The sequence below is a fragment of the Laetiporus sulphureus genome (genome assembly GCF_001632365.1).
Source record: "Laetiporus sulphureus 93-53 unplaced genomic scaffold LAESUscaffold_12, whole genome shotgun sequence".
Lineage (NCBI taxonomy): Eukaryota > Fungi > Basidiomycota > Agaricomycetes > Polyporales > Laetiporaceae > Laetiporus > Laetiporus sulphureus.
In genome coordinates, this window is record NW_024468521.1 from 404,652 (window position 1) to 417,265 (window position 12,614).

A 12,614-nucleotide genomic window follows, 5' to 3' on the forward strand; every position below is an offset into this window, starting at 1 on the left:
CCCCAGTCGTTTGTGGCCTCACCAGCCTCTCACTCCCATTGCGCCCATGAGACGGGAAGGTGCCGGCTGGCTAACACCCTTGCCGCACCACGATTTCCTAGATTTATTGTGATCCAAAAGTTCCCATGAAGGGCTCCCGCAGGTTATAAAAAGGAGACGCGTGAATTGTAGAGCGATGTCTTAGTTAGCAAAGAGAAAGGTGCTGAAGTTGCAGCGGCCCGCCTTTGTGCCGCCGTCCGAGGTCAACCATACGTTTAAGCGCTCGCCAGCGGAACTGGATTATTATCTGAGAACTGAATCACCATAAACGACGTTAATTTGGGCTCCTGGTCCAGTGCTCAGAGATCGGCCCTGCACAGTGCAGATCTGCTCCACCCTTCGACTCGGAGTCGCCCACTACAACCTGAACTTATGAAATGATATACGGTTTACTCAAATGTGTAGTATAGCAGTACCAAAACAAAATGACTTAACCTATTCAGTTTACCGAAGCATTCAGACGCAACCGGACGTTCTTCGCGTCCAGAATCAAGCACGATCAACAAGCACAGCTGGCGGGAACGCCGCATCGGTAATCATACTACACGACAGTTTCTGAAAGCAAAGGCGATTCGCCTGGCGCACAGGTCACGGAACAAATCTGGTTCGAGAACGGTAAGCGTGCGGACACTCTCGCTGAATATTCACTCACGCACCAAATGACACTCCGCGGGAGCACCTGACAGGTAGATGGATCAATATGATATGTGTCGCATTTCTTATCCACAACGGCAACCACGAGGTTCAGCAACATAACACGATAGCGTGATTGATCGTACATATTAGCAAAATGCGAAGCAAAATATGTCCCGATACCGACCCTCTTATACAGTACGTGACAGCCTCAGTCCAGCGATAATTGTCTTTCCTGTTTTGTATGGCCGTAAGGACACGCTAAAACCCATGATCAAGTCGAACATGAGCAAAAGGACGGCTTTTTTCTTCCAGGACTCGCCAATTTATGCGCAAAAAGCCGCGTCGGAACGATTGCCTGGGTTTTCGTTATAAGCCATCCATACGTAGTGGCTCATCTGGAAAGCATTGATACAGACACCCGCCGAAGGTCAGCAAAATTCATTGATGGTGTGCGACTCAAGCAAAATACAACGCTGGAGAAGAACAGCAGTTAATCAAATCGGGACTTTCCCTTTCCCACTGTTGACCTCGAATAATAACGTTCCCACTGTGATTTCGAACGGAGTGGATAGTGTATGGGAACTGCGTAAGAAGAGGAAGGTAGCAGCCTTTCGCCGTCACCGAAAACTGCCAAGGGCTCGTCTCGCATTTCAGGAAACGCCTTTGGAAGGCTTCGACTCAGCTGCAACCGAATAATTGGAACACGATACGGGTCACGGCGAACATTCGGGCCCAATGTATGCGATGTTTGCACTTCCTGTATATCACTAAGCTGCGTAAGCAGCACGACAAATTTGAAGCAGTAATAGCTCACATTGTTCACGGCTTCTGAAAATGAGAGAACGTCTTGCGGAGCATGAGGTATATTTCTTTAATATGAAGTGGATCTTCACAATGATACGCCATGCTCTGAACTTGGGTGCCACGTTGAATAGACCACTTTATACTACGTTGGACCTGTCAGCAGGGTCTGTAAAGCCTCAGACGGAAAAATAGAGCTGACCTTTCTATATCGTACGAATCTGTACTCCAGGTCAGATAATGTGTCATCTCGATTATTTACCCAGAATCGCAGAAGTATAGTTATATTGTCCTGCATCAGTAGCGACAAACGTCGTGAAACACGAACTTGTTCCCGTCTCGAAGCATATCAGTGAAGTGACCCGCCAAGTTTTGTACACACAAATCTTCATGTTCGCCGAATCGCTTAGGCAAGATTTGAATGCTATAGAAAGTACGACCGGCTAGTCTGATATAAAATCTCCTGAGTGCCTTTTCTCGACTTTTCAGTGGGAGCATTGTCTGTGGACCTCCATTACAAATACGCGCGCCGCTGACTTACGGAACCATCTTCTGTTGTTGTTGATCATTGTCCGCCTGAGCTTGCTCAGCTTGATGGCTCCTACGACCATTATAATCAATATGATACAAACGGTTGGAAATAGCACGCACGGTGACCGCATCTGAGTGAGCATGGCGCCAAGGGGCATCGAGCGAAATTCTCTTTGATTGTATACCTTACTGACATGGTGGCGAGCATTCAACCTGGTAAAATGTGAGTCTGCAGAGCGCTGGCGTTGCAGTGCATAAAGGTACATCGTCAATATCGTGTTCAGGTATGCTAAAGCATCAATTAACGCATTTTGAGATGCATGGTGAGGTCTGGACTCACTTGTGCTAGCCGGAAGACTAACGAGAAGCGAACGAATAGTTCCGTCCTTGAGATCTCCCAGGAACTATAGATGTTCCTATTATTATCAATCCCTAGGCAATGGGGAATTTTAACTGACCAGGCCGATCTGCAATGCTTGCAGAGCACTGCAATAGTGAGAGAAGCTATTGTCGGCGGGCCTGAGCCGAATCATAGATTTCTTTCAAGCTTACCAGATTAAAACACCACGATTGATCGTATAGATAGAGACTTTGTTGACAACCTTTTGGGTTCTACCGCGACATGAAATCAACGTCAGCTTTCGACAGCACAATACCGCAGTACTGACGCCGGGGATCCCGATTGACCTCTTGTCTTGCGCAGCAAGTAGAAAAGGCAGGTGGAAATTTGTAAATCGGCAATCAGTTGTGGGAATCCACGCAACAGCCCTCCGATCTAGTGCGGAATAAAATGTCAGAACACGAAGCTGGCACTATGAACGGTTCTACTTCTCCGGCCAGTGAACCAATGGTGGCCATGGTATTTGCACTATTATACCTGCAGAGACCGCCATGAACATGAGATGCAAATATAACATCAAAGGTAAAAATCCTATAACGCACGCAGCAAACGAGAAGACTAAAAGACTGAATTAGTGATGCATTGAAATGTGCTAGAACTCGCCTGGACTGACACAAACTTCCGGCTGTATGACGAAGAAATAAGGATTACTCATATTGTGAAGCTGATGAGAAGTTCTCAGATTACCGAATGAGGTGATACACAGAACAACCTACGGTAATTATCAGTGAGTCAAACGCATATGAGGGGAGAGTGTCTTACACAGAGAGAGAGAAATATCATGCGAGTAACTTGTTGATACCCGTGCATGACTGTTCTGAGATATCAAATGCTGACGCACAGTGAATGTCCTCTGAATAAAGACTCACGGCTTATGACCGTATGTATCAAGAACCTGTAGGTAGTGTCACCACAAGTGATGATAGTAAACGTGGCATCACGGACCCTTGACAAATCAAAGTGGATGTGGCCTATCTGCAATGAGCTGTGAGTCATGATATCCCGCAGCACTCACAGAGACGACCTTTTCAGCCTAAAATAGAATATTCATTCGTGAAGAATAGGATTTCTAACAGTTCGCCGTACCGTGTAAGTCCTGGCAGCAAACCGGTTAGTGTCGATAACTCCACTGAAACAATTTGAGAGTTTACGTCGGCGTTTGCATCTCTGACAACTTGTGGCCATGCCGCAGCATGAACACGTATAAGATCTAGGTACATTTGAGTTCAGCCTAGCACCATCGAAACCATTATGTCGCACCTGGACGTCCATTGCTGTCTTCGATGTATCAAGGATCCTGGAATGTGAAACAAGTCAGATCACTCTATCGAGCTCGACTTGCATAGACAAACCATAGGATCGTCACCTGCAGCATGTTTCCTCAAAAGATGAATTCAGGTAGAATGGAAGGGCCTACCATGAGCACCAAATGGCGGCGATCATTTCTGTAGTGATAAAAGTAATATAGACTTTGAGCAATTGTGAAACCATGTAGCCTGTGTGGTACCCGATAAACATCGCTAAGTTGGGGTATGCAGTGGCAGGTGCACAATACGGAAAGCAGCACTCCGATGAAAATGTATGTGAGACTCTTAGCGAAATTGACCATGGTTGAGATAGAAGCATGGGACACGCTTGCCCAGCTCCTTGCCGCTAACTTATATAGCATTACGGTGGAGATGTACCCACGATCACCCACCTGCATCAAGATTCCAACTGTCCAATGGGCGCAATGGCATTTGTTCCTGCGAATGATGATCTCTAACTGAGAGGTATGAGACAAAATTCAATACCATCTATAGATGCATTCATATCATGGCCATCGGTGATAGTATTGAGTCTGTGCGCTCTTGACGTATGCAAAGATCCAACCATCATGCGATGTATACATAATTGGTAGTCATTCTTGGAAGGTTAAGCGCGGGATATGCTTGGTTACACGCTTGGCGTGCCAACCACAAATAGTGCACCGCGGTGAAACGCTTGACCAGTGCTGTCTAACACGATAGATACTCTTTGCGGATGCATAGGATGCTGTGCACCGGGCTATGCATGATGCTCCCCATCGGCTGTATTCGCGAACCATATTCTTCGGGATCTATAGCGCAGTGCTTCATGCGCGCCGCGCCACAGCCTCCGATTGAATTCATCCAAATCTATCCATTGATGTCTACCTATGATATCTCATCGCATTAGTTCGATGATGATCTAATTTACTTGAACCAGGTGAATTGGCATCAGTAACTTCCATTCTGTAGTCTCATGGTCGGCCACTCTGGCCCGGCGGCGGTTCTGTGAAAGTGTGAGCGCGACTGCCATACGTACCGACGGACTGGGATGTACGAGGCTATTGCTACCCACCCATATGCTCCGATGCTCCCAGTCAGGATAGTAGAAGTTTCATGTTATTCAGCGGAACGGTCTTCGACGTGACGCCGTGCATTCAGCCTAAAAAGGTCTTGAAAAGTGGCATACGTGAGGGCATGCGGCGGTAGCCCACATGTCCAGAAAGATATTGACGTAGACTAGGATAATTAATTTCAAATCCGAATGGCAATAAACATGGCGGAGGAAACGATCATACCGTGTTGGCCCTTTGGAGGCCACGCGCCGGCAGGACTTGCGTATCGTCAAAAGGACTCCCTTTAGCGTTGGAAGATTTCCCTATTAAGCTATCGACACGCAGTGGTTCATCCGGAAAGCAATATTGATACAGATACTTGCTGAAGGTCAGCAAAGTTCACCGACTCTGGTGTGCGAAGGCTCAAGCAAAGTGACGCAACTCTGGAGAAGAACAGATCCGAGAATCGAGGCTGTGGGCCCTTTTTTTTCACGGTTCGTCTCTAATAATAATAACGAGACACGATCAAATACGTAGAAAGAGCCATTCCAATTGTAAATTGTGAACTGAGCGAATAGTGTATGCGGACCGCGTAAGGAGAGATAAGTAGCAGCCTTTAATGAGGCTCCTGCCACAGTTGATGTCGGCCACACGTTTGCTCTCCACATACGGTAATCATTACCTGAACTTAACCATCATCGTTGTTTCCGACGATGAGCTCGGATTCGCTCAATGTCGAGCACCACATCGACAAAGGCAAGGCAAGAGCACGATCCCCAGAGCCTACCGAGGGCACTCCTTTGCTGGGATCTTCCAGCAGCTCGTATACTGCTCGCACGATCCCACAACATGCGCCTCCCATTCGACGACTCTTTCATAAAGTCCTTACTGTGTTCCTCATCTCGGTGTCCCTCTGCGTGTTTGTCTTGATCCTGGCTGCCGTGGTCCTATACTCCTACCGCGCACGAGCAGTGAGTGCATCTCCTGATGAGATTTTGCAGCACGCCTTGGTACTTCGGGGCCCCGACCGCGTGGATGTCCTCAACACAACCGGTGATGGCGGCATCTGGCTCATGGTGCATGGAAGACTTGGGCTGGATGCCGGAGAGGTTGCGGGTGTCAATACCGCTGATGAAGACAACTTCGTCCAGGACGCGTGGAAGTCATTCGGCCGCTGGGGCATCCATCGCCTGGACAGGGTCACCGTGAATCTCTCGTTGATTGAGATCACTCGCGAGGGATATCCTACCGATGTAATTACAACCCTTGATTTGCCGCCACTGGAAGTTCCACTCACTGCCAACCCGCCACCCGACAACACATGGCTGACGCCTGTCGCAGTCCCTGTACTTATCCGCCCGACACGAGACGCAAAGGTCCTTCTGCGCTTTGTGCGCGACAGTTGGCGAGATGGTGTTATCCGAGTGGGTGCATCCGTGGGTCAAGCCAGCGTGCAAGGAGGCGGGCTCGACGCGCACGATTGGCGGTGCCGCCTCCGCGTCGTCCACTCAGACATCCATACTTCCGTACACATACCCAGTGTGTCTTCTCTCATTTCCTCCATGCTGCGCAAACGAAAGTGACCCGCCATAGTTCCGAACCTACCAGGACTCCCACCACCAGGAGGCAGCAATCCCCTGCCTGGCTTTTCCGACCTCGTCACTCTCAAGTCGTTCGTCATTACCTCCGCGAATGACACACTCTCAATTCATGCTCAAGCGACGTGCATAAACCCCATTCCTGATCTATTTCAGTTTTTCGCGCCGTCTCTGCCGTTCATCGTGTCTCTTCCGCCTTTCAACGCCACCGAACCTGAACCTTCACCCGTCGAGATCGCCACCGTTTACACTGCACCCTTCACGCTTACACACCCTAACATCACGATCTCCATCTCAGGCAAGGTCCTACCGCTCCCGCGCAATGCCTCCACAATGGTCTCTAACTTCCTCGGCAATTATGTCTCTGCGCGCGACTCGGAAATCATCCTCGAGACGCCGCTAATCCCAGGTCTCAGTGTCGGCACGATATTCCCTGCGCCACGCCCGAAGCCGCACATCCTCCGCAATGTTACAATCAAGGATATGAAGATCAAGCCCGTTGGATCGGGCATGCTTGCAAGCGGGACGGTGTTCGCCCGCGTCGTCCTCCCACGTGGGATTGAGGTTGGTGTGGACGTCGCCCGCGTCTTCCCAGACGTCCTCGTGTACGACGGCGAGGCGCCTGAAGGCGGGTGGCCCCAAGCTGCGAATGCGTCTGAGCCGTCTTTCCGTGTGCTGAACTATCCAGTAGACGATAGGGACCCGGACGTCCCACCTACTCCGCCGCTTCCAAATCCGCTTCCAGAGCGTGCGTTCGCGCATATAAGACCGGAGGACTGGCTTCCTGCGTTGAGCGAACCTGCCGATAGTGAAGAGGGCGAAGGGTCTGCTGTCGCCGTGTCAGCGAAGCTCGTCGATGTGCCCTTGGAGGTGCTGCCTGGACGGGAGCGCGAGTTCAGTAATTTTGTCTCGAAGGTGAGGAACTTGGCGCACACGAGTGCGCGCCATATGCTGAGTCCCGTATCGATGCCTCAGGTCGTTTTCGGCACAGGCGGAGCCCTTGCCGGCGTGCAGGGAGTTGCTGCTGTCGCTGTTCACGTCCAGGGTTTGCCGTTCGAGAACGGGCGGGACGGGGAGATGGAGCTTACGGGGCTGCCTTTCCAAGGAAGTGTAAGGATAGGCAAGAGAAGTCTGTTTGATGGATCTATATTGAACTAATCGTGCGATGACACATGTTGTTTGTACAGCTACTGTATTCATAGATATTACACCATCTTCCCTTGTTTTTCATGCAATCGAGATACATTGCGCATAGCGCACCAATGTGAGTACGATGCTCAATTGTAATGCCTCACCACGACACCGGCGATGACCTCTTCCTCGATGTTGTTCTCTTTCTTCTCGAGCTTGCTGATTCCGTACGCCCTCGCCCTGCCACTGCGCCACTGGAGCATCGTCGGCGCATCTGCATCCTCGATGCGCCGCTTGATGCCGTACTCCTGCAGGACAGGACTCTCGGTGTACGGAACGAGCTTCACGTCGTCGTTCGTCTTCGCGAAGTAGAACACGCCAACGCGAGGATAGCCGCGCTGGTCAACGGGAGGCTGCACCACACGATGGATGGTCGCCTTGTAGAACCCTCCAGACAAAAATTCTAACACATCGCCGGCGTTGACGACCTAAGGTTTGTGAATGTACATTCAGAGAAGCCATTGCGATAAGCGGGAGCTTACCACGGCGTTATCGATGTGCTTGACCCAGCGCCACTTTCCGTCGGGGGATAGCATCTGCAGCGCGGAGATGGGCTGACTCCACAAGATGGAGACACTTCCCGTATCTTTACGTGCGCAGATGTCAGCGTAGGTGAAACGATACCTACCGATGGACATACCAGTGTGGCCCTTAAGCCAGACGTTTCTCGTGATCTTTTCTTCTTCCTGCGACCGGGGGTAGCTGCGAGAAGAAGATTCGGTAACAGAAAGGACATGGCATAAACCAAGCTTGTCTTTACTATTTAATGAAACGGACTAGTGATGGCTGCTCAACGAACACTTCCGCTCGTCGAGTGGACGCTTGACGTACCTGATGTCTCGTTGTTCGCATCAAAACCGTGGATGTTTACGAATGTGTCTTCGGCAAGCTCTAGGCCAAGCGCCAAAAGCCTGCACAGCAGTCAAGATAAAGTGAAACAGGGAAATAAACGGTGTATACCTGAGAATCGGCTCAAGCACGCTGTGGTGGCAGAACTTGTTGAACGCATCGAGTTCCGGGAGGAATGGCTGGAGCGCTCGCGGATGCTCGTCTCTAGTGACATCACGATCTACTGATAATGAAGTATGTAAGCCACATGTCATCTAGCTCCGACATAGGGAAGACATACTGTTGTATTGCTCGAGTTGGTCGTGCACACCTCCATCAATATGCTATAAAACACGATCAATAACTGAGTACAGAGGATAACTATACAGCATACCCAGTGCTGCCTGGCTTTGTAGCCGAGGTATTTTCCGAGCTTCTCGAAATCGCCGGTGTAAATTTTCTTCTCATCCTCTGGAACAACTGAGAAGGGCACGTCAGCGATATCGAATATGCGATCATTCTACAGGTTTTGAACGTTAGTCTCGCGGGCGCGGAATGCACGGAAGGCGTACCTGCGCTTGAGTCAAGCCATGATTGATCACGTAGAAGAACCCTTCATTTGACATGGCGTGGCGGACCTGAACAGCAAGCGCGGCTCTTCCGTCATCGGTGCCGAAATTTGCGAGGTCGATGATGGGGATATCAGCCCAGTCGACTACAAAATAAATAAGCAGACGTTTGCTTGACACACGTGAGAGGCATGAAACATACGATCTTCAGCCGTTGTGGGCAGTCTTTCGTTGTGAGGAACAGGAGGCAGCACGGTGCTCGGCATGTTGAAAATTGCGCCTATAGTGAAATGGGAGAAAAGTCTGAAGCAAGGCTTGCTCCTACAAACAACCAATCTGTTGCTGCATATATAGCGCGGCATGTTCGGAGTCGGCGGACAGTCTCTGCTATCTAGAAGCCCGAGCTCTGACTGCCAGGCTGATAGAGATACCTCGCACAGGCAATCCGTACGCACGCTGAGTTGAAATTGTTGAAATTGACATTGCGTCCTTGCTTCTCTTCTTTCTGTATAGCAAACGTGCAATCTGGTCCATACGCACGGCTGTGTTCAACGAGCCGATGCCTTAACAGTGTGTAGTGCATACTGGTCCAGCCAACACGGCGTGTAATTTCCCTCTGTGGGCTTCTACTGGAAAGGAATTGTCAGCGCATACGGCTTAACTGCATATTCCAAAGAACTTCCGCACTAGCATGAGTCTCGGTACCGCGGCTGCATACAGCCTCCGAAAGAGGGATCGCTTAGGGTCATTCAAAGAAGCCGCAAAGCATATCGGTGGCTATCATCAATTATCGAATAGACTCTATGTGATAGATTCCTCCGCAGGAATACATGCTTGAAGGGAAGGCGGGAGTAGCTCCACTTGATAACCCATGTGATGCGTCCTATCGGTTGTACTTGATAAGAACGTTTATCGCTCCAGTGATAGGCATTCTACATCGGTGGACCACGCGCATGCAGGACCTGAAAGGACCCACTTTCTCATGGGATGTGTAAGACGTACAGTATCATGGAACGGCGAGTGGCGACGTCCGAGTGTCGGTGGTTGCAGTACCTCGCACAGGGCCTAGAAAAGCGGTCCGGAAGCTCAAACAGAATTGGGGTGTGATTTCTTCTCGTCCAATCATTTGAAGCCTGTAAGCATCGCGTCCGTCCGGACGCACAGACGCAGGGTGATAAAACATCCTATCGGGCAGTGGACCGTAAGCACATTGGAAAGATGCCAAAGAGGACGCATCGGTGATTTCTCAGCAACATCGTACTGAGTGTGCGTTTGTCAGCCGTTATATCGCTGATGTTTCGACACGTACCACATCTATGATATGTCCGCCGTGATGGCACTATGCATTGATGGCAGCTTCAGTAAATAAATATTCGTACAGTACAGACAGCGTGACATGGCAGATGCTTCCAGCGTGGCTCTTCAATGAGCATAGACATGCTGATGTCGACCCTCCCAATGCACTGATCCGACGAATCCATTCACAGCATGTTCTGAGGACTGATAGCGATCAAATACAAAGCTCACGTAGATCGGCTCATAACATTTGTTTTCTTGACAAACTGATTTCCGTAAACATTTCGATTTTGTGATGCTGCACATTCTACGTGATTCCGAACCTGACTTCGGTCATGTTTTGGCCAAATATGCCCTCGAAAGCTTCAAAGCATGCAGAACGAGGTCAAGGAACGATAAAACGCATGCAATGTAGCAGGAGAGCTTTCAATAATGGTATAGATGTCGACTGGGTTTTACAAAGCGCGACATTCAGCGTAGCGTGCAACTGATAAACGGTGGTTGGGATTGCGCTGACGATTGTGGCGTTCCTTGCAACCGAAATGTGAGAAACGCCATGTGACGTATGCACCCGGTGAACTCCGAGTCGCCCGGAAAGGCAGTCGTCATGCCAAATATGGCTTTCGAGGGGCGCCATCAGGAATCGAAATTACAAGTCAATACTATCGCAGACTCGCAGTCATCCTGCAGCAAATTGCTTGACTTTTAGGTAAGAATTATGGGTAGGATGATAATCCAAATGGTCTACAATAGTACTACCAGCTGAGCGCTGAAGCGCTGATCTCCCGCGAGACGGCTTTCTACTCGCGCTTTCCGCTCTCGCGACGCTTCTGGACGACGGTCCAAGGAAGGCATCCTGATCGCCTGCCCATGAACTCATAAATTATGTCTCCTAACCAGAAAATTCGACATAGACGACTGAAGCACTCTCGAAGAAGTGGAAAAACTCGTCGTCGAACCGCCCGGGTCCCAAGGACATCGACGCTGCAGTTGGCGGAACGTGCGTATTCCAGCTTCCTACAAACTTTTATTCTCTATGGACTAGATCATTTTTCGGGGCGAACAGGCCGACTGCGGACGTATCAGCACGGCAGCCATCCTCCTGAGCGGGCTCATCGCGCAGGGGGCGCTCAAAACGATCACGAAGCAACGTGACGTTCCCCTCAACTGTGGGTACTGTGTGTCATCGACTTGATGGGCTCATGAATGAGGGTGATTGGCCAGTAAAATTTGAATCAATTCGAGAGAAAGAAATGAAATTGAAGCATCCTGTGCGCTGTGCGGCTATATCGCTGTCTTGCTCAGGTTACTCCTTAGAATATCGATCGCTTTTATTCCTTAAATATTGTCGATTTGCATTCCGGGAGCGACACGACAGCTTGTCCCTGCATGACGAAAATCTGAATAAAGAAGACGACGTCAACGGCGTGTGTCTTCCTCCGTTACATGGTGAGAGTCCGATGGCGAGCCTCTGTCAGGCCCGAATTCGTACGCTCACTTATTAAATGCAAAATATGGCACCTTAAGGAAACCAGCGCATGCCCATCATTCATTCAGATAAGGATAATAATTGGTGGCGAAACGATGACGGTCGCTGATGAGTAGCTGCCGACTGCATTACTTGAACATGTTTCTGCAGCGAACGCGACATTGTGACGATCAATCCATGCCATCGTGCTATCTGCCTATCCTGACACTCATTTGGTGTCAGCGAGCCATTCATGCTGCAACAGATCATCAGCGCTGGCTCTGTCCCTTGGATGTACACGTAAAGCAGCATGCAGAAATGACACCAGCTGCTCATCATAGATACTACACACCGCAAGAATGTCCGAAAGAGATCGTGGATTGCTGAGAGCTGTCACAGATTTTCACGTTTTCACCTCTGCATGTGACCAAGACATCATTTGACATCAGCGCTAGGCTGTTCAGAAAGGAACGAACCGGTACGCGAAGTACTAACAGTCCTAGACGCCCCGAAGGTCCAGGTCTAGTCACATGACACATCACGTGATATCCACACATGTGACAAGTAGCGCTGGTATTAGGTAAGCCTAACTTATACAGTAATATCATCCCACCTAGAAGCAACGGTCGGACTCCGGAAGAATCCAACGAAGGAGATACACGACACCGGAAATATGTCCTTAAGGGGATATTAGTTCACATGCACGAGGTAGATAGATACCACGCCACCGGAGATGTAGCCATTACAGGCAATACCATTCCCATGGTCTTACTAAGTAGTTCGGAGGTTCGGCATGTATGACACACTGTCACGGTAACATCGGACAAGAGATCAAAAAGACTAAAAGGGACAGTCACGTGGAACGTGCCGCCCTGATCCCCCTGATCCCAAGTAATCCCCCTGAACCCTTAAGTGG

General features: G+C 49.8%; 5 protein-coding genes across 5 annotated transcripts in view; 2 read left to right on the top strand and 3 right to left on the bottom strand.

Moving 5' to 3' along the window:
• LAESUDRAFT_724219 (uncharacterized protein) overlaps nt 1-89 on the top strand; it is a 501-nt gene extending 412 nt beyond the window's left edge. The window contains exon 2 of the mRNA XM_040908567.1: nt 27-89. The gene's annotated coding sequence lies outside the window, so the exon portion shown is untranslated. The remainder of the gene's footprint in view (nt 1-26) is intronic.
• A 1,202-nt stretch (nt 90-1,291) lies between these two features.
• Nucleotides 1,292-1,531, bottom strand: LAESUDRAFT_624797 (uncharacterized protein; the record flags this gene model as incomplete). Its single annotated transcript, XM_040903321.1, has 2 exons — nt 1,292-1,432; nt 1,490-1,531. Coding segments are annotated over 2 exons (183 nt in total), but the record flags the coding sequence as incomplete, so codon positions are not given.
• Nucleotides 1,532-1,985: 454 nt separating this feature from the next.
• Nucleotides 1,986-2,884, bottom strand: LAESUDRAFT_724223 (uncharacterized protein). The gene is made up of 7 exons (XM_040908568.1): nt 2,836-2,884; nt 2,676-2,782; nt 2,560-2,619; nt 2,466-2,493; nt 2,348-2,411; nt 2,128-2,296; nt 1,986-2,077 (listed from the first exon to the last, which is right to left on the bottom strand). The coding sequence occupies exons 1-7, from the start codon at nt 2,863-2,865 to the stop codon at nt 2,014-2,016; spliced, it is 522 nt and encodes a 173-aa protein (XP_040765945.1). The 5' UTR covers nt 2,866-2,884; the 3' UTR covers nt 1,986-2,013.
• Nucleotides 2,885-5,411: 2,527 nt separating this feature from the next.
• Nucleotides 5,412-7,722, top strand: LAESUDRAFT_724225 (uncharacterized protein). The gene is made up of 3 exons (XM_040908569.1): nt 5,412-6,287; nt 6,342-7,261; nt 7,322-7,722. Exons 1-3 carry the CDS (start codon nt 5,462-5,464, stop codon nt 7,502-7,504), a joined length of 1,929 nt encoding a protein of 642 aa, XP_040765946.1. The 5' UTR covers nt 5,412-5,461; the 3' UTR covers nt 7,505-7,722.
• Nucleotides 7,624-9,200, bottom strand: LAESUDRAFT_649572 (Clavaminate synthase-like protein; the record flags this gene model as incomplete). Its single annotated transcript, XM_040904185.1, has 10 exons — nt 7,624-7,965; nt 8,020-8,123; nt 8,178-8,239; nt 8,298-8,313; nt 8,369-8,448; nt 8,498-8,609; nt 8,667-8,709; nt 8,760-8,885; nt 8,938-9,080; nt 9,137-9,200. The coding sequence occupies 10 exons, from the start codon at nt 9,198-9,200 to the stop codon at nt 7,624-7,626; spliced, it is 1,092 nt and encodes a 363-aa protein (XP_040765947.1).
• Between the last annotated feature and the right edge of the window lie 3,414 nt (nt 9,201-12,614).

Coding starts and splice junctions, on each gene's coding strand:
- LAESUDRAFT_724223 (XM_040908568.1), bottom strand. CDS start 2,865: ATGGCCACCATTGGTTCACTGGCCGGAGAA. Junction 2,620..2,675: donor GGTCAATCGGGATCCCCGGC/GTCAGTACTGCG, acceptor ATGTCGCGGTAG/AACCCAAAAGGTTGTCAACA. Junction 2,078..2,127: donor CTCACTCAGATGCGGTCACC/GTGCGTGCTATT, acceptor TAATGGTCGTAG/GAGCCATCAAGCTGAGCAAG.
- LAESUDRAFT_724225 (XM_040908569.1), top strand. CDS start 5,462: ATGAGCTCGGATTCGCTCAATGTCGAGCACCACATCGACAAAGGCAAG. Junction 6,288..6,341: donor TACTTCCGTACACATACCCA/GTGTGTCTTCTC, acceptor GACCCGCCATAG/TTCCGAACCTACCAGGACTC. Junction 7,262..7,321: donor TCAGTAATTTTGTCTCGAAG/GTGAGGAACTTG, acceptor TCGATGCCTCAG/GTCGTTTTCGGCACAGGCGG.